This window comes from Vidua macroura, chromosome 2 (genome assembly GCF_024509145.1).
Source record: "Vidua macroura isolate BioBank_ID:100142 chromosome 2, ASM2450914v1, whole genome shotgun sequence".
NCBI lineage: Eukaryota > Metazoa > Chordata > Aves > Passeriformes > Viduidae > Vidua > Vidua macroura.
This window is the reverse complement of record NC_071572.1, coordinates 26,366,344-26,388,680: the sequence shown is the minus strand read 5'-3', so window position 1 is coordinate 26,388,680 and position 22,337 is coordinate 26,366,344. Positions and strand designations below refer to the sequence as shown.

At 40.9% G+C, this 22,337-nt stretch overlaps 1 protein-coding gene across 1 annotated transcript in view; it reads right to left on the bottom strand.

The window, feature by feature from the left end:
- The window catches only part of TMEM255B (transmembrane protein 255B), a 66,830-nt gene extending 44,770 nt beyond the window's left edge, over positions 1–22,060 (bottom strand). The window contains exons 1-3 of the mRNA XM_053970437.1: positions 21,965–22,060; positions 14,847–14,989; positions 10,262–10,324 (exon numbers count right to left, since the gene is read on the bottom strand). Coding sequence (XP_053826412.1) covers positions 10,262–10,324; positions 14,847–14,989; positions 21,965–22,025 — 267 coding nt within the window. The 5' untranslated portion in view covers positions 22,026–22,060. The remainder of the gene's footprint in view (positions 1–10,261; positions 10,325–14,846; positions 14,990–21,964) is intronic.
- Between the last annotated feature and the right edge of the window lie 277 nt (positions 22,061–22,337).

Below are 22,337 nucleotides of genomic sequence, written 5' to 3'. Positions count from 1 at the left end.
CATGAAAAGGCCAGTTGGTGTAACACAGGCAGGAGAAAAGTCCCATGAGACATTTAAGCAACCTCACATGCATAAAAAGGTGAAATTAATTAGATAAACAAAGGGGAAAGAATACAGAAACCACATGACAGGTATAAATTATTATGCCAAAGAGAAAAAAAAAATCAAACTCCACTTTCAAAATCAAAGTAGCATTTTTGTTTGGAAAATTTATCTTTTTTTTTTTTCCTTGCCCCACATTCTGAAGGGCAAAATTGTGAAAGGCAGGATTTGCAACATCTTTTGTTACACCTTAGGTACTCACAGTTCATTTTTATCATAGGTAGGCATCAGTACAAAGTAGGCACATTGCTCTTTTTCTCTTCCAGTGGTACTGCTGCTCAACTTTTGTAGATAATTCATCATTTAGGCTACACACAATGGCAAGGGACTACAGAAGTATCCAAGGATGGGAAATGTGCAGCAGGGTGACTTAGCAGTCCTGGCTCTCCCCCAGCCCAAGAAGGTTTATGCAACATAGTTGAGTAAGAAAAGAAAGGGAGCACAGGTCCTGAGCCTGCTTACTCCAGTTCCTAAAGGCACACACACACATCTTTAGGAAAGGGACTACTTCTTTACTGATCAGATGAACAGACTGCTCAAATTGCTGGGAACTTTCCTTGTGCCATTTTTTGTGGAAGTTTGTTATGGAGATGGGGGAACTGAGCATCTGAGCACACTGACACAGACCTGGGGTTGTGTGATGGCTGTGCTGGGCCCCACGACAGGAGGGCTCACCCAAGAGCCAGGAGGGCTCACCCTGCCAGCTTTGCTTGCTATTTCCCTTTAGGGCACAAAAGTCCATAGTTCAAAACTGTCCCTAGAAAAGTAGCATGGAAACATTTTGCCTTAACATTGTACTGTCCAAGTAAAACCTTGTATGCTATATCTAATAGTTCCCTGATCTGGGTCTCTCTGTTGTTTTCACCCTCTAGAACTGTTGTCTTGATTTATGCCAATGCATTTGCTTTACTCTTTCTGTAATTCATCTTGTCTTTTTTTTTTCTAACTTGATAAAACACGTGAAGATACAGTTTCTGTGAAAAAACATTATATGAAATAAAGACAAATTGTCCTATATTTTTATCTTCAAGCTAAGAAAGATTGGTGGGAATTAAATCAATAGCCATTATGAAACATGAAACGAAATTACTGGGAAAGGTTACCTGATTAATACATTCTTTCTTCTCTCATAATCTAATATCAGCTACAAAACCAGACTTAGAATAGGTAGGAAATTATTTCAAATTGTTTTAGAAAGCAAATCTTTACTAGAATGACCAATCTACAGAATAAAAAAACCTATATCAAGCAGTTTCTGTGCACTTAAGAATTTGAAACTGGAGTCACCATTACATTGCAATCAGAGAATGAATATCATTTATTTGTAAATGAACACATATCAAATTCAAGATAATTCATTCACTGATGAGTAAAATGCTTGTCTTGATTCAGTTAAAAATGCCACCATGATGATGCACTATCAAGTCTCCTGGGACTTTGGTAGAATCTGAGACTTCACTGTAGTCCAACAGATATTATTAAAATAATTTTTAAAAAAAATGAGATGGAACTGTACTTGCTTTGTATTTTCTAAGACAAGAAACAGAAGGAAAACAAAAAAAGGAATTTTTTTCCTCGTGCAGGATTAGCTTTATTATCTATAGTGCTCTTTTAAGCCTTCACAACATCTAAGAACCCCAGATCGTCCCAATAACCATTACTGCAGTTCCTGATTTCCTTCTAGCAGCAGCACATCTCAGCTTTACTCAGCTCATTCAAACAGTGCTGCTGGTATTTTGTCCCAAGTCTGAATTGATCCAACCCCCCTACTGGCTGACCTTCTCTACTTCAAGGAGGTTCAGTGCATATGCTCTGCTCCACCTGTGTTTTCGCTCCTTTTAGAGAGATGATTTTTTTTTAAATCCATTTTTTTTCCATCCCATTAAATTAGGTGCTGAGTGTGTGATCAGCCTCCTTTCCTCTGTTTCAGACTCATACTGTTATGTAGGGCAGCACTGGGGCTTCTCAGGGCAGTTCAGTCTAGTGTGCTTTTCCAGATAGTGCCACTCTCTGGCCACCCTTACACAGAAAAGAGAAAAAAAAATCATCTGGATTTCACAGCTGGAGAAATGCTAATGATTTTGGAACCAGCTTAATCAAGTTTTAGTCCAGTAGGCACTTCAAACTGGTAAGAATTCCTCTTTGCAAACATCAACAAAAGCACTTAGATAAGAACAGTTAAAAATTATTACACATTTAAGGACATCAAATTCAGTCTAAAAGAAAAAGCTAAACACAGCATTAAAGGAAAGGGAACAAAAGTGAAACAAATTTAGATTCACTGATCAACAGTGCTGACATTTTAGGAATTCATCACATATTTCCTTTTATGGATGCTCTTTTATTGCTTAAGCTGGAACAAGGTCATTTCATCACTTAAACAGCTGTTCTGAGTGGTATGAGAACAATAAACCAAAAATACATAGCATACCATGTGCCATAAAAGTTTATGCTTCCTGATAAAAATGGTGGAATTTACATAGATCAAGACTGTCAGAGCTGACTGTTTGAGCAGCAAGAACTGTTTTTACACCAGAGTCTCTGTTTTCACAAATCCTCTTTCCCTATACAGTGATTGCACTGGTTTCTCAAGACACAGACACGGTCTCTTTATAGAAATGCACGAATTACAAGTTTTCATGTAGTGAAATTCTATCTGCAGAGTCTGGAAGATTGTATCTGTCCATCAGGGATGTTCAGCTATTTAAATTGAGCTAATTCTTCAACAAGAGGTTCAGAAACTGCCTGTCCTTTTCACAGGCACACCCCACCTCACCTTCTTCACCACGCACACACCAGAAATCAGATTCCTTACTGATACTTTCTTTTTCCTCCTGCTTGCTAGGAAGAGTAATTGACATCTTTATTGTTCCACAAACACATTTCATGGGTCATAAAGTTTACTTTTGTTTTCAACTGTGTGACAGAAACACTTTCATTACATAAACAGCACAAGAAAACAAACTGGCAGTTAAAAAGTGCCCTATTTTGCACTTAATCCCATGTGCTGTTTCCAAGCAAGATCTGAAAGGAACCACATCCCCAAAAATCTCTAGCTTAATAAGATAGAGAACTTAAACTGACTTTGTGGCTTGAGTCTCTGACTCAAAAGAATGGTGACAGCCTTTAAAGACTTCAGTATTGGGAATAAGCTCTGTTGGTGGAAAGACATATTTTCATTCATAAAGGTATGCATCTTCTTTCTGTTTCTATTGAACTTAAGCTTACAGAAGCAAATTAAAGTAATTCTGGTTGCCAAGGAAGCTCTCCAAATAGAAACCAAAGAATCTCTTTCAAAATTTCTCCCCTTTGTAACCAATATTCCATTTCTGTCTTCCAATGAGGTGAGAAACCCGAGGTGGGTAAGACCTGAGACTGGTACAACCAGTGACCAGCATAGGGCTGTGTGGGAGGGAAGAACTACAGTGCTAGGCTGCAGGTGGAGGTACTTGGTGGCATCTCTCTAGCTATGTCAGACAGACACAGCCTTGATGATGGAGCACAAAGATTGCTACAGATCTGACTGTGCTACCCATTACAGTTTTGCCAGCTGAAACAACCTGGCACACACATCTATGAAGAGTGTAAAAAGCATTTTGCACATTAAAGACATAATGTCAGTGGCACAGTGGCATAGACTTCTTTGTCATTATTATAGGTATTTGCCAGGACATATCAGCTGTAAATACATACATGTACATATGTGAGCATGTATTACAGGTGATGTATTATATGGCTATAATTTCTATATTAAAATATTTACATATACATAAATATTTACATGTCTAGCTCATGAATCTGTGCTGGTAAAATCTGAAAGCATACACCTGTAGACATGTAATATGAAATGCCAATCCATAAGGAACTAGATCAGGGAAGAGCTGAAACACCTCCCACACTTCCTTTAGTAATTCGCACAGTGAAAATATCTATTTTTGTCTTTGAGTCCTTGAACTTCAAAATTCTCCAACACTGTTGGGAAATTTATGCTATCTGTCTTCAGGCATTTAACTCACTGACAACACTTAGATGATGGTTTCACGCTACAGTGAGTTGATATAACAGATTATTCCTGGCAAAAGGGATGAGTCTTGTTCCCTCCTTCCACAGATTCCTCTCTACCCTTACCCATGCAGCCCCACCAGTTAAATTTTGCTATGTCTTGATGCTCACTTGGCTGTGAAACCTTTTACTCACTTAACTAGTGGAGAGTGTTTTTCTCCGGGGCAGGAAAGAGGAGCAGAAGGAGTCAGCAAGATAGAGGAAGGAGCAAAGGAGGTAAGAGAAAAGAGCTCTTTGTGTCAGTGGGTATTTACATTTGCTATAAATTGGAAATCCTCACATTAAATGTACTAGGCCAAAGAATTGCATAAAGAAATCCAAAGTATTGTACTTAGTCTTTATTCATAGAATATATAACACTAATAACAGCAAAATGTCTCTCATAATATTATATTATTAGAAACAACTTTTCCACTTACTTACATTTACTTGCCCACAGAACTTTCTTCTTTTAATTTCACTTGTCTTCTTCATTTTGGAAGGTGCTTTCATACCCACCGATATATCACCTATCCTCCTCCTCTGCAGCTGAAATAACTTAGCCTTCAAAGCATCTCCAGTTATTCATCTCACTTCTACTCCTATTTTTGTGGAATATTCTCCTACATTACAAGGAATAACACATATTTCCCAGACCTACCATGGATAGACCACATTCCAAATCCCTTCCAAAAAGGGTTAAAAGGGGTCTCAAAGCTGATTTCTGCAAAATAAGGCAGAAAATACCCAAGACTACTTGGGTATGGCCCATGCTTATGGGCCATCTATACATAGGCTGCTCTTCTCTCAACCAGTAACTAGACAGAATTATAGTATGATATCTTCTGTAATATTCTCAATATTATAGAAGAGAAATATAAATGTCACTTAACACAGGATTTTTTAAATCCTAACTAAAACTCCAGAATCTAGTGTAAACCACCCTTCAAGGTCTCTTGCAGAACCTAAGGAGAGAACAAGATGCCTCTGAAGAGCACCTCATTACAGTCTTGAAGAGCTAGCCATGAGAGCAGGAAGACATTCTCAATGAATAAGCTGCTTGAACTTAACAGCTAACAAGATGCTGTTATATTTTGAAAAAATGCAGATTCATAAAGAGGAGCCACTCGAGCTCATTCAAGTGTCAGTGTCAACCTATTCTGATTATATAAATCTTGTCTCTTTCTGAAATGTGCAGTTAGGTCACACCACAAAACCTAGCACACATTTATGCCTGAAAAGGTATTAGTAGGTCTTTTCCATTTCAATAATTTTAGAGGTGCTAAACAAGAGAAGGATGATTACTAATTTCTTCCATTCTTAACATTGTTACCTCAGCAATAATTGTTTTTCTCTGAAAATGTATTTCTCTGAAATATGTGTGAAATATGAGCATACAGAAAATCAACACTGAAAGAAAGAAGTGCTGTTAACTTTGTTGGAAACTTGAGTTTAGGAAAGAAATAATACCTTGGTAATTACAAAGATTGCCTTTACATTTTGTGCATTTCCCCCACAACAGTAAAGGCTTCTTCCATTTATTTGCACAGAAACATCAAAGATAGTCTATGGGGATCTGCAGAATTTCAGTGGTCTTTCTTTATTAAAACAAGCTGCTTTAATTAGCCTAATATGTGATATGAAATCAATCAGTAATTAGTATCTTTGATCAAAATCTGCACTAAAGTTAATTTCTTCAGAATGTTTGATTTGCAAACAGCAAATGAAACAGAACATGTTTGAACTGAGCTAATTAGGTGTATATATAGCAGTATTTTTGGGGGGATGTATATATTTATAACCATCACCTTTACATAAAATGCCCGGTGGGCATAATTTACAAGACATATTGGTTTTGAAAAAAGTGAAAGAGGTTTGCCTCTTCTGAAAGCTGGCTCACACACGTACCTGCTTCAAAAAATCCTCTATTCTATTAAACAGATGTAAAGTCCGGTGTTAAGAAAATAATCAGAGATGATATTAAAATCCTACCTCACACAATGTCAGTGCAAGACAGGGATGCTTGCACTGTAAGAGAAGTCTACCAACTGAAAACAGAAGAGAAAAATATTGCTTTGTTTCTCCAACTTCAGCTATAGTGTCTTTTCAACACTTCATTGGAAATCTAACTCTTGTTGACAGAGGCTGGGAAGCAAGCATATTAAGGGACCTAAACTTAGCATCCCTTGAGAAGCCTGAATAAATAGCTTTGCCTTTTCTGTCTGTGTGTAGAGCTCCAAGTTTGTGTCTTCCTCATGTTTTCAAATTCTGCTTTGTTGGAAGCTTTGCCTCCATCTCTCTGAACAAGTCAAGGACCAGGCTGAGCACTAAGGTTTATATCTGAGTATATCCTAGACATGTCAGTGAGAAAACAAAATGTTTGTTAGCATGACAAAAACATGACAAAGACTCAGCAGTGGATGACTTTGGGTGTCAGACCTGCTGCACACAGCGGCTTCCATCCTAAGTACCAATGTTTGTGCTTACCCACCATCTCATGAGGGGCCACTCCTGCTCCAATGACCCTTCCCCATCTTCCCTGTGTCCTTTTTTCTCCTGTACCTCCTCCCACACCCTTCCTGCCTGCTCTCTGCCACAGCTGTGCTGCTCTCCTTGTAGCTCCCACAGCCCTAGTGAGGGCTCTTGCAGGCAGCACTGTGATACTGCAAACATTCAAAACCCTGGCAGCTATGATGCTGCCCTTGAATCTCCCCACCACTCTTGCAGGCACCACAGCTTCAGGGTGCTCATTTTCAGCCTTTCAAACAGTATGGCTGGGTGAGGCTGGCACTGGAGAGATGTGTGAGTGGAAGCTGTGAGCCATTGCTCGGTTTATGCATTGGGTTAGCTAAAACTGCATGCATGGTGTCACATCCACATTGCACATTTAGGGAGTGATTCATTTCTGGGTGCAAGCTCGTGCCACCTCCACATATTTTCTGAGGAGAAACCTCTTACAGCACTCCCTCAGCACTACTCACTGCTCTCAGCTCAACTCTGCTGCCAGCAGCCCCCTGCACACCCAGCTTTCCCCACTCCTGTGTGTAATTTCAGCATCTCACTTCCTAACTGGAAATACTTTGTACTGTAATGTGAGGAGATGGCAAGCAAGCAAACAAGTGAGAACACTTCATGTCTTACAATCAAATCCATTTGATTTGGGCAGTATCATGTTTTTCACCCATCCGGCTGGACTAAGTGTGCCTTTGGAATGAAAGAACATCCAGCTGTACACTGCCCTTCAATCCATAACCTGCTTTGCAGAGTGCAAGAGAGGCAAAAAGGGACAGAGACACATTATGCTTGAAATGCCTTCTGTTTGCCAGTTAGAAACATCCCAAATCAGTGCAAATCTTTAGTCAAAGGGAAATCTTGTTCTGCTGGTGCCAAGCTTTGCATATCAGAGCCAAGCACAAATGCTAAGAGCTGAAGTGAAATCATGCTAGTCAAGGAGGCAGAGCCTGCTTCTTCAAGCAACAGTTCCTTTGAATTAAGGGTTATACCTTGGTCAGCACATTGAACTCACACTGCGGGCTCTAGGGTGCCAAGAAGGAGGTCAAAGAAGTGCAACATTATTAATGTCATGTTTTAAGAACAAACCATTGTCCACTCTGCCTAACTGCACTTTTGTTCCTTCTCAAACTCCACACTCATCAGTTACTGAGTGCTGGGGTTTTGCTGTACTGGCTCTGCTAATCATTATATATTTTATGCTGCATTTAGCATTTCACCAACCATGAAAGAACCTGGACTTAAAATGGACAAGTCACAGTGAAATAGAACTTCAAGACAAAAAGAGAAATAGATTTAAGTAGAATGGTCAATTTGAAATAGACTTTTTTCCCTAGTACAATTGAATTTGCATTAATTTTCAATTTAAATAACAAATAAAAAATGAAGTATTAAGTCATTACAGGGACCAAATAACTGTCAGAGCTACACTGGGTTAAATTCAAACTATACTGCAGTAACTGCTGAAGGTAGCCTAGTTAAAATAGAAGCAATTGAGTAAGCAATTTCTTTTCCTTTCCACTCCCTTTTGTCCTGCTGCAATGCATATAGTTTTTAGGTACAGGAATATAACATTTATTCTACATTTCTGTGCTTCAATCTTTACAATCTTACTGACGGTGGCAAATTTGTTAAAGCTGCCCTAAACCCTTCCAATATACTCAGTTATGTCCCAGGGAATAACTACTGCCTTCTACTGTAAACCCTTTCAAATCTCACTTCCACAACTTTTAAAACCATCAGCTCAGCCTCAGCAAAGACAGTGTTCAAAGACCCACTGTGGATGGTTCTCAAGGCAAGACACATAATTAAACTTTCTAGTTATTCTCTTAGTCTGTTCCCCAGAAACCCAATCTTCCAACAGCCCAATCATCTGTAAATGTTATAAGCAGAAAGCAGTTTTCCTTGTTCCATGCTGGGAAATGCAAGCAGGCGCTAATCCCAAGCATACTGGACATTTATGTCTTCACAGTCCTTGTGTAAATGACACAACATGTCAAGGAATACTTACTTTAATGCTGCTTACCCACCTTATGGCTTTTTCAGACATTTTACTTTTGCTAAGGACAGAAGCATAGAAAACCACGAAGCAGATTAGAAGAAAAGTGGAAAATCAAACAACCCTAAAATGTTATGCATGTTAGTAAGGTAGCATGAATGCTGTGGAAGATAAAGCTATTTTCATCTGCCCAGCACTGAGCCTGCAACTTGGAACCTGCTGTTCATCCTGGTCTCTGATGTAGAAATCAGGAACAATAGTTCTTAATTAAGCTGTTTTGTTAGTAGCAAAATTAATGACACCTGACCTTCTGCAGATTTTTGTCTCACAGGTCATATCCCATTTGGATTCTCCATTTTTAAATAGTGGTGAACTGACATTGCAGCCTTTACCACTATGGAGGAACTAAGTTGTAATTCTCTCCTCTACCCACCTGTGAATTTTCATAAAACTTGATGGAATTTCATACCTTTCAAGTCTCTACCTCCCTCCTGAATTTGCCTGAAATTGGTCAACATATTCAAAAAATGGAATAGGGAACAGAAAATACAGAGACAAATATCACAGCTTTATAAATCTTATTTCTTTGTGAAACCCAGCTAGAAACAAAAGTTAAAAGCAAGGGAAATATTGCAAATACACTACTGACACTTACAGGTAATGCAAAAAAAGAGTGATACTATGAAGGAGTGATATTATGACTACTTGTAAGTAAAGTAGTTACTTATTAGTAAAATGCAAGCTAAATCCATCAGTTCCTTCTCTGAGCTTAACACCACTCTTGATTTATACCAGTGAAAGCTCTGCATTGTGAAATTAATCATATTTCATGATGCTTGGCTATAATCAGTCTACTGTGAGGTGCCCATTGGACATGCTGTTATTCAACCAAGATTGTTACTTTTTGCAAAGAAAGGAAGGAAATTGTTAAGAATTGTTAAGAATTATTAAGAATTTCTTCTTACACCTTCCTTTACCCAGATGCCCCAAAGACTTTTTGTGACTTCCTCACATAAATAAAAGCAAACTATTTGGGAAGCCAAGCTAAATCTACAAACAAATCATATGGTATCTCAGATCCTGTCTGACACAGCCAGGCAATCTTAACAGCAAGAGCTCTGGATTTTTTTCTTCTATTTAACAAATATAGTTTCAGGAAAGTTTTCTTGACAAACTTCTTGCACAGGATGAGATCATCTGCTAGGGTGGAGCTGATCATGTAGCTTGTTGCTGCTCAAACTGTTATTTTGCTCTCTTCCCATCCTTTTCCCAGTTACATGGTCCTGGCCAAACTCTGGCGCTTAAGTGATTCTGCCCTCGGTCAGTTCAACTCACTAAACCAGCAGGAAAGTAAATTCAGTAAAACAAAGTAAGCTGCTTTTGTTTTGCCTTGTACAAAGGAACTTACTGGCCCATTCATGCTTCTCTAAAGCTTCTCAGAAGTGGTGAAACTAATGACTAACATTTTGAGGCAGATAAAGCCGTTTTAAGTCAACTGGAAATCCCTGCTTTTCATATTTAATACAGTCTGATACAAAAAGAAAAAAAATGAAATTTTATTTTAATTTAATTTAAATTTAATTAAACATTAAAATTAATGTTACTTACTATTTGTCTTCTGTTTTCTACCAGGTAGATGCCAACAATCCCTAGGAAAGATCCAAAGCCAAGCTAAGGCAAAGAACAAAACCAACAGAAATGCATGAGGTCAGCTTCTCTGGACAACATACCAACACATACAGTGATATCTGAGCTAATGCACCACACAGATGGGCTAAATGGGGTGGGTCAAGGGAAAAGGTGGAAGTTACTGTTGGACATAAATCAAATAATGTAATGGGAAATGGCAAGGACTGCAGCTCTTTCATAGTTCAGTGCAAAATTTGTCATGCATTAAACAGAAGTCTGTAGAGACACACATCTATAACCTGACTATTGTTACCATTGTCATGTATAGTTTTACACACTGTAAAGCAAAAACTAATAAAGTAGGAGAGAAAACCACATTTAGTCCACACATCATAATTTTTGAAAATTGCAAAGCTTTAGGCAATTGCAGACAGTTTTTCTCAAAAAACTGATGTGCTCCCCAAAGTTCAAACCCTTACAGTTATACTTGTTTGGTTTTAATAATTAGACAGTATCACACAACCCAGAAAAAATCCTTGCTAAAATGCTAAAAAGAGCAGTACAGTCAGCTGCATCACCAATAGCCTCAGGAGAGAGAGGGGAGGAAGGCACACTGAAGTAAGCTGGCCTTAATGTTCCAGTGTTGCTTCAACATCGGGATGGTAGGAAAAGCCTCCTCCTTCTGATGGGCCCATGAAGGTTTGGAGCAGTAGAAACTCCTTGGATTCACAGTTCCAGCCCCTCTCTGCAATGAGGCCTCTGAACCAAGCTCAGAGCCTCTCCTCCAAGCACAAATTAAGTTTTTAAGGACTACATGTCCCAGCCAAGGGCTTAGGCAATGCCCGTAAATTCCTTGCTGTTACGCACAGCTGCTCACAGCAGAAAGCAAATCCCCTGCAAGCACTTTACCCGCTCAGTATCACAGGAGGAATCCGTCACTCGCTTTCAAGAGAGCGACTGTAGGGAAAGGAGATTTGCTCTTGAGTGCTTTGGGAAAATTTATGTGAAAGGGAAGCACAAGGACTAAAATCAGAGACTTTGAAAGAGTGGGCAAGCACACCCATGCTGACAGCTAAATAGTAGAGATACTTGGAACTGTGAACAAGGACACTCTGTTCAGGGGACAACAACTTTGCAAATTAAGATAACTACATCAAAATGACATCTGGTTCCAAGCCCCATTTTTCATTCCAACAGGAACAATCCATAAAGCCTCATTTATGGCTGATGCAGGGAACACAAAATGAGTAATATCTATGCGAATAAAAAGAATGACCAAACACAGAACAATAACAATTAAATCAGAAGGAGCGGAATCATAGACATCATGATGAAAGCCACAGCACTACTGAGATTGTTTTAGGATCATATGAGCTAGTTTTTTGTCTTTTTAGACAACAGGGAGTTTGGGAGCTCTGAGAGTCCAGGTCAGTATGGTGCTGGGGACCCTGTTGAAAGAGTATAGAAATAGCAAACAAAAATAATACAGTAAGAAGTCACAGAGCAGTGACATTAAATATTTAAGTATAAACAATATTTATAAAGAAATGAGGCTGAAGCAGTTCCAACTATGTCTTTGCAGACCATTCCAAAAATGCAGTCCCAACAGATGCTCTAATCTACTAAATGCAGACACCTTCCAAAGCATAACATTACATTAACTCATCTACACACAGAAATATTTTATGTTCAATTACTTTGGATGCATAAATTCAGGTAATACCTAGCACTATAAAGATGTATTTAGAAAAAAGATTTTTTCAAAACAAATTACAAGTGACCACATATGCAGAGAAATTAAGGCACGTAACTCGTCTTGAAGCCAGTGGGAACTTGGCAGAAGCCTAAGTGTACTATGGATCTAACCCTGAAGACCTGTTCTGCAAATACTTCTAGAAACAAGTAAATCTCTGCCAGTGGATAGTGTTACTCATCTTTGTAGGTGTCTTCAAGGCAGGGTTAATTCTGCATGGTTTTTAAGGCCAAAATTGCTTACCTAAGGTCAGTGGAGGTTTCACCTCATCTACCAGCTGTGGAATTAATATTTTACTACTGAAGTCTATGAGAACTAGACCTTATTTTAAATTTAAATTAACATTGTCTGTCCACATATTCTTGCTTTTCTCTGAGCCCAGCAGTTAAATATAGTGACAAATTCACTCCCCTGGTTTAGGTATCTAAGAGTCTGGGATCAGGGCTATGCTGCTTTTCTAAGCTCCCTCTACTGTCAGCAGAGAAGAGAAGCACCTTTTGAGTGCTGCTCAGTACATTCTGAAGGAGGTGATGGTGAGAGGGGATTCTGCACCTTTGCTTTGGTGGGATCCCAGCTGGAGTGCTGCCTTCAGTGGGGCTCCCAGCATAGCAAGGACATGGACATGCAGGAGTGAGGATAGAGCAGGGCCACAAAGATGATCAGAGGGCTGGAGCACCTCTTCTATGAGGGCAGGATGAAAGAGTTTGGGTTGTCCAGCCTGGAGAAGAGAAGGCTCCGAGGAGACCCTATTACTGCCTTCCAATTCCTAGAGGTGCCTTTCAAGAAAACATGAAGACATAAGACAAGAGGTAATGCCTTCAAACTGAAGGAAGGTGGGTTTAGATTAGATATTAGGAAGAAATTCCTTACTGTGAAGGTGGTGGAACTGGAATAGGTTGCACACAGAAGTTGTGAGTGCCCCATCCCTGGAAGTGTATGAGACCAGGTTGGATGGGGCTTTGAGAATCTGGTCTAGAGGAAGATGTCCCTGTCCACAGCAGAGGAGTTGAGATAACCTTTAAAGCCCCTGCCATCCCAAACCATTCTACAATTCTCCAACAGTCAGTCTGCCAATGCTGCACTGGAGTCAGTCACTTCTGGCAGTGAGGCAGAAACGTAACAGTCACACATCTCTGATCAGGCTTTTGGCAAGATACCATGTAAGATTTGCATAGCACTTTTAATTCTTGCTAAATGTTTGTGGTATTTAATATCTTGATGACATTTACATTAGCAATTACAAAGGAAAATTATTAATAAAAGGTTTTGTTTTCAAAGTAATCTAATAAATTCTTGCTTTTTATCTGTTTATTAATGAAAACAAGATTTTAAAAAACTATTTTAGCAGGTGATATTTTTCAGATGAGTGAGTAGACATTGTGTTATTCCTACAAGAAACTAAATGCTGAAATAACCTGTTTTGTACACATGGGTTTATTACTTATTATACTTGTTAAAAACAGCAGTTTAAAAATGAAACTTCTTTCTAGGGATGAAGGCAGATAATGTGGTCTTACAAAGGATTTTATGTCAAATTTTGGAAGAAGAGAGACCTTTATCAGTATTAATTTATCTATTCTAGGTTAATGAAAGGGAAAATCATTCTGTTAAGGTCTTATTCCTGGAACTGCTTTTTGACTGCTTTTTGTTCTAATTTTAAAACACTACTCCTTATAGATCATTATCCTAAAATTACCTTTCTGAAAGTCCTGTTCTCAATATAACACTAAGATGTAAGAGGAATTGTTTAGGAGGAACAGTTCTAACTCACAAATTATTAATGGTGTACGCACAGTATTAGAAGATCCATATCCCTCTTCTCTGGCCATTTCATTCCATAGAGAGCAAGAAATTATGGTACCTAACAACATACTTCGGCAGTATTGGAGCCACACACCTAAGTAGTGTCTAACTGTAAACAGGTGAATTTCTTTCTTCACCTTGCAGCCTCTACCTCCCCTTGGTTGACTCAGCCCTTCTCTATTTGCTACCCATATTCCTCATATTTAAAACTCAGGTATTTAATAAGTGGTTTTTGTTTGTTTGTTTGTTTGTTTCTCCAGACATTTACACACTTTGAGATATCACTGATCCCTTCTCCTAAGATCAGAAAGGGCCTGGGGGTTGAACCAGCAAGGGGCTGGCAGGGTTACTCCTCCCCAGAAGCCACGGAGGCACCACAGGACAAAGCAGGCGGAGCTCGAACCTTGTGCCCACTGCAGAAAGGCTTTTAAGCAGTCTGTTCCCAAGGCAAAAACAAGACTAAGGATTTTGGAAACAGGATCTTGTATGAGAGAACTGGCAGCAAGCCTGCAACAAAGGAGGTTAAGGAGAAGTCTCCACATGTCCTTTAGCAGGGCTTTTTCTGCCATGGACACAGCTGAATTCCTGGCACACAGACACAGGAGCGGAGTGGCTCTTCCTTCCATCAAAGCAGTAAACTTCTAAAAGGTTGTTCAAATCTATCCCATGCCTACTGTCTGGTCACACAGACACCCACTTCTAATGGAGACCAGTGGGAGTCTAGCACAGGTTTTCAACAGTTCCCTGAGCCCAGCACAGTGCAGTGCAGCCTTGACCTCCTTCTACCCCCTAACAGCCTCTCCTTTGGGGCACTTCAGAAATATAGTTTACCCCCTGCCTTACAACACAGTAGAACAAGATCAAAACAAAGCAGCATCTCTTTTCCGTGAAATGACACAGGACCAATGTCTTTTTTCTTTCTTTTTCAATCAATCAGAGCTTCCCATTTACAGCTGATAATAATTTATTTGGATGTACCTAATATTCTAAAATGGGTTTTTTACTTACAACAATGCCTGGGTAGTAGCCTCCCACAGTAACATTTTCTGTTCGTGTGGTAGCTGCCAGACCTATGGTGAGTATGAAAACAGACACCACCAGCAGTGCGACTGTGAACCAAAGGGAAGTCTTCTTCCTTTTTGCAAACTGTCCTGTAGAGAGTGAGGGGAAAAAGACCTTTTCATTGCAATCATGGCAGAACAAATACATACTGATGAAAGACTTTCTTTTGTTAATCTTTTCTGTAGATAACCCTCTGTTGTTCTCCCACTAAAGAAAATTGCTCCCAGACAACAGAAGGAATTAAAACCCGCAGAGTTAGCCAGAGTATAGCTTAATGCACACGCATTGGGTAGAGGCATGAGATGAGTTTTTATTATACTGAACTGTATGTCAGTGACAATGGTAATTATGCCTTGTCTTCAGTAGCATTTTTAATTGTTGTTCATGTTGGTGAGATCCTGCAGGACTTAAATTCTTACCTGTGTGAAGTGTCAATTTGAGTCTATTTGGCCTGAATATAAAAATGAATATTTGAAACAAGATTAGCAGGTGGTCTGCATGCTATCATGAAAATGAATGTGCTCTTCATGTTTACTGGGGTAAGAAATCTGTATCCTTGAAGCAAAGCTGTAATAGAGTTTATCAGGTAATGATACATGAGACTTTTCTAGCAGAGGCTGCTCAGTGAAATCCTTTCATTCTCACTGGGATTTGGACCCAGATACCCCAAACTGAAAACCAGCACGCTCACCTCCAGCTTGCAGGCTGCTCCAAGGCACTTAACCTGGTTATCCAGTGGAAGATCTGAGCTGTAGCCAGAGGTTACTCACACCAGGGCCCCAGCCCATAGCACAGACTTATATAAGACTAAAAAAGCCATTAATACATGACTGCAACAAAAGACACCCAAGTGAATCAAACTGTGGTCTCCATTTTTGGTGTTCTCGCTTTGGAATGTGCAGGATCACCCTGTAGCACTGGGCCACGTGATGCCATGGTAACATACCCTGCACCTGGGCAGGATGGAGCTTCTGAGAAAGCACAACCTGGCCACAGCAGGGCCAGTCTCTCTCCCTCTGTGGCCTCACAAAGCTGCCTGACTGCCCGGCCTCAGGAGAAGGCAGACACTGTGATGTTGCACTGAAGCCTGGAGGCAGCAGTCCTCAGCAGGAAGGAGGAGGTGAGAGGGGAAGGCAGGCTTGTATGAGCCAGGCTCTGGGGGCACTGCTGGAAGCAAAAGGAGAGGAAATGCAGGAAAGAAAATGAAAGGAGAAGCCATTTGCAATGAGTCACTTGAGTTTCGTGGCCATTTTAAAGTCATGTAACTCAGTTAAATGTTTATAGTTCAAAAGCCAGACTAGATCAGATGTTTGCAAACCAAGTCAAATAATTTCAATAAGTAAAAAACTTAATTTATAATAACAAGCTGTGTTTGCTGACATTTCTCCAGTAGAACAACCAGTCAAATTGATTCCAGTATTTTAGTATGAAATACAAGCAATTTTCCTAAAGACAAATACCATCTATTGATGGTATTAGCTTACACAACTCTCTTTCACCTACATGTACAAAGTCTTCCTGCTAAAGAAATAATTCCTAAGACTTGCTATACACCTCTTCTCCAGCCTGTGTCTCTGTTATCTTCCTCTGGCAATTCCCTGTTAATCCATGGAGGGTCACTGGGCACATGGAAGCAGAGAGGTTTTTGTTAGCAACCGGTCTTTCACCAAGTGGGTGGAGTTGAAGACGGTTCTTTAAGTGAAGCCAGTTCACATGGCCAAGAGAGAAAACTAGATTTCAGATGTGCAGCTCCCCAAATCCACTGTCATTCCCACAGACTAAAATGATTCATTCAATAGATCTTCCAGATTGTAAATAATATCTGATGCCCTTGCCATACCTTATCATCTTTGAAAAGTCATAGAGATTAAAGAATACCCAAAACTTAAGAAAGGTTTTGCTCCACCCATTTTTAAAAAGGCTGAAATGAAGATTCAGGGAATTATAAACCAATCAACCTCACTTTGGTTCCTGGGATGCTGGGACCAAAAGGTGGAATAAGTCTTCTTTTAAGACATTTCTGGGCACAGAATGAAAAGGTGATTGGCATAAGTCAAGATGGATTTACCAGAGCCAAGTAAAGTCTGACCAGGCCAGGTGCCAGCTATGGCAAAATGACTGGACTTGAGGAGCAATGGATGTCTTTTGCCTTAATTCTAGCAAGGTTTTAAACATGATGCCAAGTCCTGAGCAAAGGAAGGAACAATGCATTGCAATGATGTAGGTAAAGGACTGCCAGGTTGTAAAGCAGCTCTGCTGGAAAGGACCTGGGGGCATTGGTAGATGATGAGCTGACCATTAACCAGCAGCGTGCCCTAGCAACAAAATCCTGGGCTGTACTAACAGGAGCATCATTAGTAGATCAGAGGAGCAACTACACCCATCTATTCAGCACTTTTTAGATGACACAATATTGCACTCAGTTTGGGGCCCTCAGTATAGAGAAATACATAAATTAACTGCAATGAATTCAACACAGGACTGCAAAGAAGGTCAGGGGCTGGTTCTCACTGTATGAGAAGAGGCTGAGGGAATGGGGCTTGCTCAGCCTAGAGATGAGATGACTTTTGGTAGAGCTGGTTGCAGTCTTCCAATTCCTTTGAGTTGTCAAGAGAACAGACTCAGGCTTTTCATAATGGTGCACAGTGGGAAGAAAAAAGACCGCAGACAAACTGAAGTACAAAAAAGTGTTTCAGACTGGGTATAAGGAGGAAAAAAAAATTAACATTAGGACAGTCAAACATTGAAATAGATTGTCCAAATAACTTGTGCCCTCTGCAACTTTGAAGGTTTTCAAGATTCAAGCAGAAAAAGCACTAAGCAACCTGGCCTGACCTCATAGTTAACCCAGCTTTGAGCAGGAGGTTGGAATTGCAACTGAGGTACCTTCCTACCTGAATTCTTCTACGGTTTTATGATAGTCAAGACAGCTAGACTAAGAGTGGGTTGGGTATGTGTGCTCATATCCACTGATGAAACTGCAGCTGGAATGTAGACATACTGTAAAGGGACACAGGAACACAAACCTTTCCAAAGCCAGTGGGGCACATGATCCTCAGCCAAGACCTCTTGAAACCACCAGAAAGTACCTGAGGAGCCAAGCCTCTACAATTTCCTCAGAGTAGCACCTGTACTGGCAAAAGTTGAAAAGATTGGATGGAGATAAACTATGGGTCCAACCCACCCTCCTGAGTTCTGATTATGAATAATGAAAGGCATGAGTTTGACTGCCCTGAGTTGCTGGAAAATGTCTTAGGAAAAGCATGCTCTTATTCGTAATTGGAGTAAATCTGATGTGGATTTAGTGAGACAGAATAGAAAAAGATGTCATTATTTGTAGGGACATTTTTTGGTATGATCTACATTTTGACACTGAAATTTACACATGCCGAAGAATGCAATACTCTTCAACCCTCATATTTATTGATCTTTTACCACCTGCATCTCAAAACAGAGGCAAATATCCAATTGTATCTCCCCTTTTTCATAGCCTAGGAAACTCTGATAAATAACCACGTCACTAGCTATGAACTCTACCCTAAGGAGAGATGACTTACAAGCAGGAGCACAGAAAGGCCCTTTTGGAGAAGAGGCTGGCACATGCAAGGACTTATTCTCAAAGATTTCCACATGCACAGAGATGATGGGTAGAAATCAGCCCAAATTGGTTTTTATCACGGCTGTTTGGTTTTCCTTAATCACAACAGTAAAAATCTTTGCTCTATCAAATTATGTATAATTGCATGCCTATAAGCCACCAGCATACTGGGAGGCCTATGTAATATTTGCAAAGCAGCTTAATATCTTCAGAAGTTACTGCTCCAAAGGGTTCCCACAATTAAAAGGCTTCCTTTTGCAACTTCAGTCATGCTGGGCCCCAAGATTTTTCAAGCCTTTGTTTACTGCTGTTTGTAGGAGTTGCCATGCAGTTTATTTGGATCTTTTTTTAATGTACCTGCCAGCCAAAACTCAATGCCAGACTCAGAAATCCTGTGTGCCTGGCCCAACCTTCCTCCCTGACACTCTGTGGCAAGGCTTGGACTGAAGGCTGGCCATACACAAGAAAAGCAGTTAAATTAAGAGCAGAGGAAACATTGCAGTCAAGATTTGTAGCCTGAGTTTTCTTCCAACACCAATGTTCCTGGAGTGCAGAAAAGAGTTAATGGAGGCTATTCGCTTTCCAATTTTTTAGTACTGAAGTAACTCTCAGAATAATTTTGACATTTATTACCTTCAACTTCTTTAGCAATGATTTGGTATGAATACTATTAAGCTCCTACTCTGGACCTTAATGCAATTTAATTATAACTTTAAATTCTTATATTTAGCATACCAAAAAACCAAGCTTGTAGGAAGAAACCTTCTCCTATCCTTATTAGCATTAGCTTGAAGCTGGGGTCAATAGAGGGTGTGAATATGTTATTAACATCTATTGGCAATATTCTTCAGCAGTTTTGGCCAATGAAGTATTGACTGAGCCTTGGGCATTGAGTTTTTTGCAGTATTAACTGCAGCAATAGGCACTACAGATAAATTAGAGAGGTAACAGAACTTCCACATGACAGACTTGTACTTTGCCTGGCGCAGACCTAAACTGTGCACAAAAAGTCACAGAAACACTCTCTGCTTTGCTCATTAAACATCTGTCAGGAAAAGCATTTGCTTGAGCCCTGCTTCCACAGTGGAAGGTGAGAAAATGCCACCAGGACAAGGAAGAGACACACCAGACTGCTGCCTCCTTGGGACAGAGAAAGGCCCATTAGGGGGGCAATTGAGGTCACCCTCCAGAGAGCAAAAAGAAAAAGTGCCTGCTGAAGACCACACTCTGCTGCACTCAGAAAAAACTTCTATCTGTTCATCAGCTGCAGAAAACAAAATTGCATTACAATGCTCTGTTTGCAATGGGTGGGGTTTAAATTAAATTTGTAGAAAGACTATGGAAAAATAAATGGTTTTGTGGGGAGGGTATGTATGAGATTGCAAAGTGGTGGGTCTAATCATGAATAGTAGGGTCTGGATTTGAACAAAGTAAAGAGTGAGTTTAAAAGGGCAATGAATTAATTAATGATGAAACATGTCCGTGGCACAGAATGTGTCAAGAGGCTGAGGGAAAGAAAGAACAGAATGAAACAGCATCTCTCTGCCTTGGAAAACCTCCATACAATCTGCAACTGAACTAAAGAAAGTTTACATTTAGACCAAAGCAACTATACTTTGCTAACTTCACTACTTTTAAAATCTATCTTCAGACATCATAAAGCTAAAAAGTGTGGCATAATTTTTGGTGAGGAAAATGTCACTGTGGGACGTAGCAGTTAGCTGGGATTACAGCCACATTTGCTGAATATTAGCACTACATAATTCCATATCTTCTTTGATCTAGTTATGGTGATCAAAATGGAAACACTACTTTCAAATAATGCCCCAGCCCGATGTTTATTAGCATCTTACTATGAGAAAAAGAAGGAAACTTTTGTAACAGGAAAAAAATTGTGCATTTTTATTATGTAATGGATACGACTAAAAATTGTGACATGTTTTAGAGAGTGACATTAAGCACACAGAAAAAGATAATTTAAATGGAAATTCACCACAGACAAACCTTAGTACCAAAGGTATGCGCTGTTTTGCTGCTGTTGAGAAAATTTTTAGGAGATTTTTGGAGCTAGATTATAAGTTTTTAATTACTGCAATGCTCACTTCAGTGCCATCTCTCTCTCAACTACAGTTTTGTGTGTTTTAAAAACTGTTTCATGCCAGTGAAATTGAATTAATCCTACATTGCCTTCTAAAATTAAATGTGACGGATTGAGATGCTTAAAAGAGATGCTCACACCTGCTGTTGGTGATTACTTTCTCTTTTCTGATTAAATGCTTGACTTGTCCAGAGTGCTGAACTAATTAAACCAGATGCAACAGCATTCATTTCAAGCCACAAGACAGCAGCTTTTATCAGGCCCATCTCTTACCTTTATTATTAATTTGTTGAGTAAGCTTCTACAAGTGCATTATATATTCAAGACCATGCGAAACAGTTTACAATTCTGCCAGAAAATATCCATACTGAACAAAATTAAAAAGCAATCCCAAAAGCCCTGATATACTATGTAGTGTGGCTATAGTAAGTGATACCATGCAGTATCACTATGACATCACTGTTTTGGCAGCAATTTTTTCACCAATAAATAATTTAATGAGCATCTAATCACTAGTTTAAAGCTGGCATACAGATCCTTCTTTTTCCCATGACTACCTGAAAATGTTTTTAAGTTACAGCACATATTCCACGGCCACATTTTCAACACCAATATAATTCTTCTTCCAAGTTAAGACATAAATTGAGATCTGGTACATTTTTCACTAGGATGTTAAGATCCTTGAGTGCATAGCAAAGTCTCTATCCTTTCAAACGTTACACAGAGTAATTCCCAGCAGTAAGTTCTGTATTTTCTAAACTTTAACAAATTCCACTGGAATAACGAAATACTCGACCTTTCTTTTGCCTTTGTATTTCAGGATGTACGCTGCAAACACAAGCTATTCAATTAGGAGAACCAGGAGGACGGAAACGAACCCAACACCTGTGGCCAGCCCGCCCCGAACCTGCGGGCACCTCCGCCTGCTCCAGCGCAGCCACCGGCCAGCACGATGGCTCCTACGTTAATTTCCCGTCCGCGTCCCGTACCAAGCTCTTCCTCCGAACGTTAAACCTCCAGCACAGGGATTCTCCCAGCGCAGCTGAAAGCTCTGAAGAAGAGCCGGTATTTTTAAACATCTCGGCGGGCGAGCGAGCGGATGAGCGGCAGCGCGCACCGCGCCGGGGATCTCGGGCTGAGCCCGCGCTGCGCTGCCGCTCTGCTGGGCACAGCCGGGGCACAGCCCGGGCATAGCCCCTGCCCTCCCCTCCCCTCCCGTCCCGTCCGGTCCCGTTCCGCCGACTGAAGCGCCGGGGCAGCGGCGCCGAGCCCGGGGCAGCCCGGCCGTCCAGCCCCGCCGCCGGCTGCCGCTCTCCCCCGCCGCATGCCCGGGGCGCACGCACCCGGCGGGGCAGGTGCCGGGCTCACCTGTGGGGTCCAGCACGGCCAGCGGGCCCGACATGGCGGGGGCGGGCGGCGGAACCATCATCTCCCGGGGCGCCTCGCCCCGCTCCGCTCCGCGCCGCGGCCGGCGCTGCCCGGGGTGCGGCGGGTCCGCCCCGCGGGGCGCGGCGGGGCCGGGGCGGGGCGAGCGGCGCTGTCCCCGCCGCGGGCGGACCCGGCCGCCCAACCGGACCTGGCCCCGCTCGCCGCAGCTCCCGGTGCCAGTCCTCCGGGGAAGCACGGACCGGGTCTTTTCTCGTGCAGCCGTCAGCTGCTTCATTCATTGTGTCTCCTACCCGTGTCTCAGCCTTGGCGTCACTTCTGGACTTCTTGGCCAATTCGTCACCTGGTGGAGATC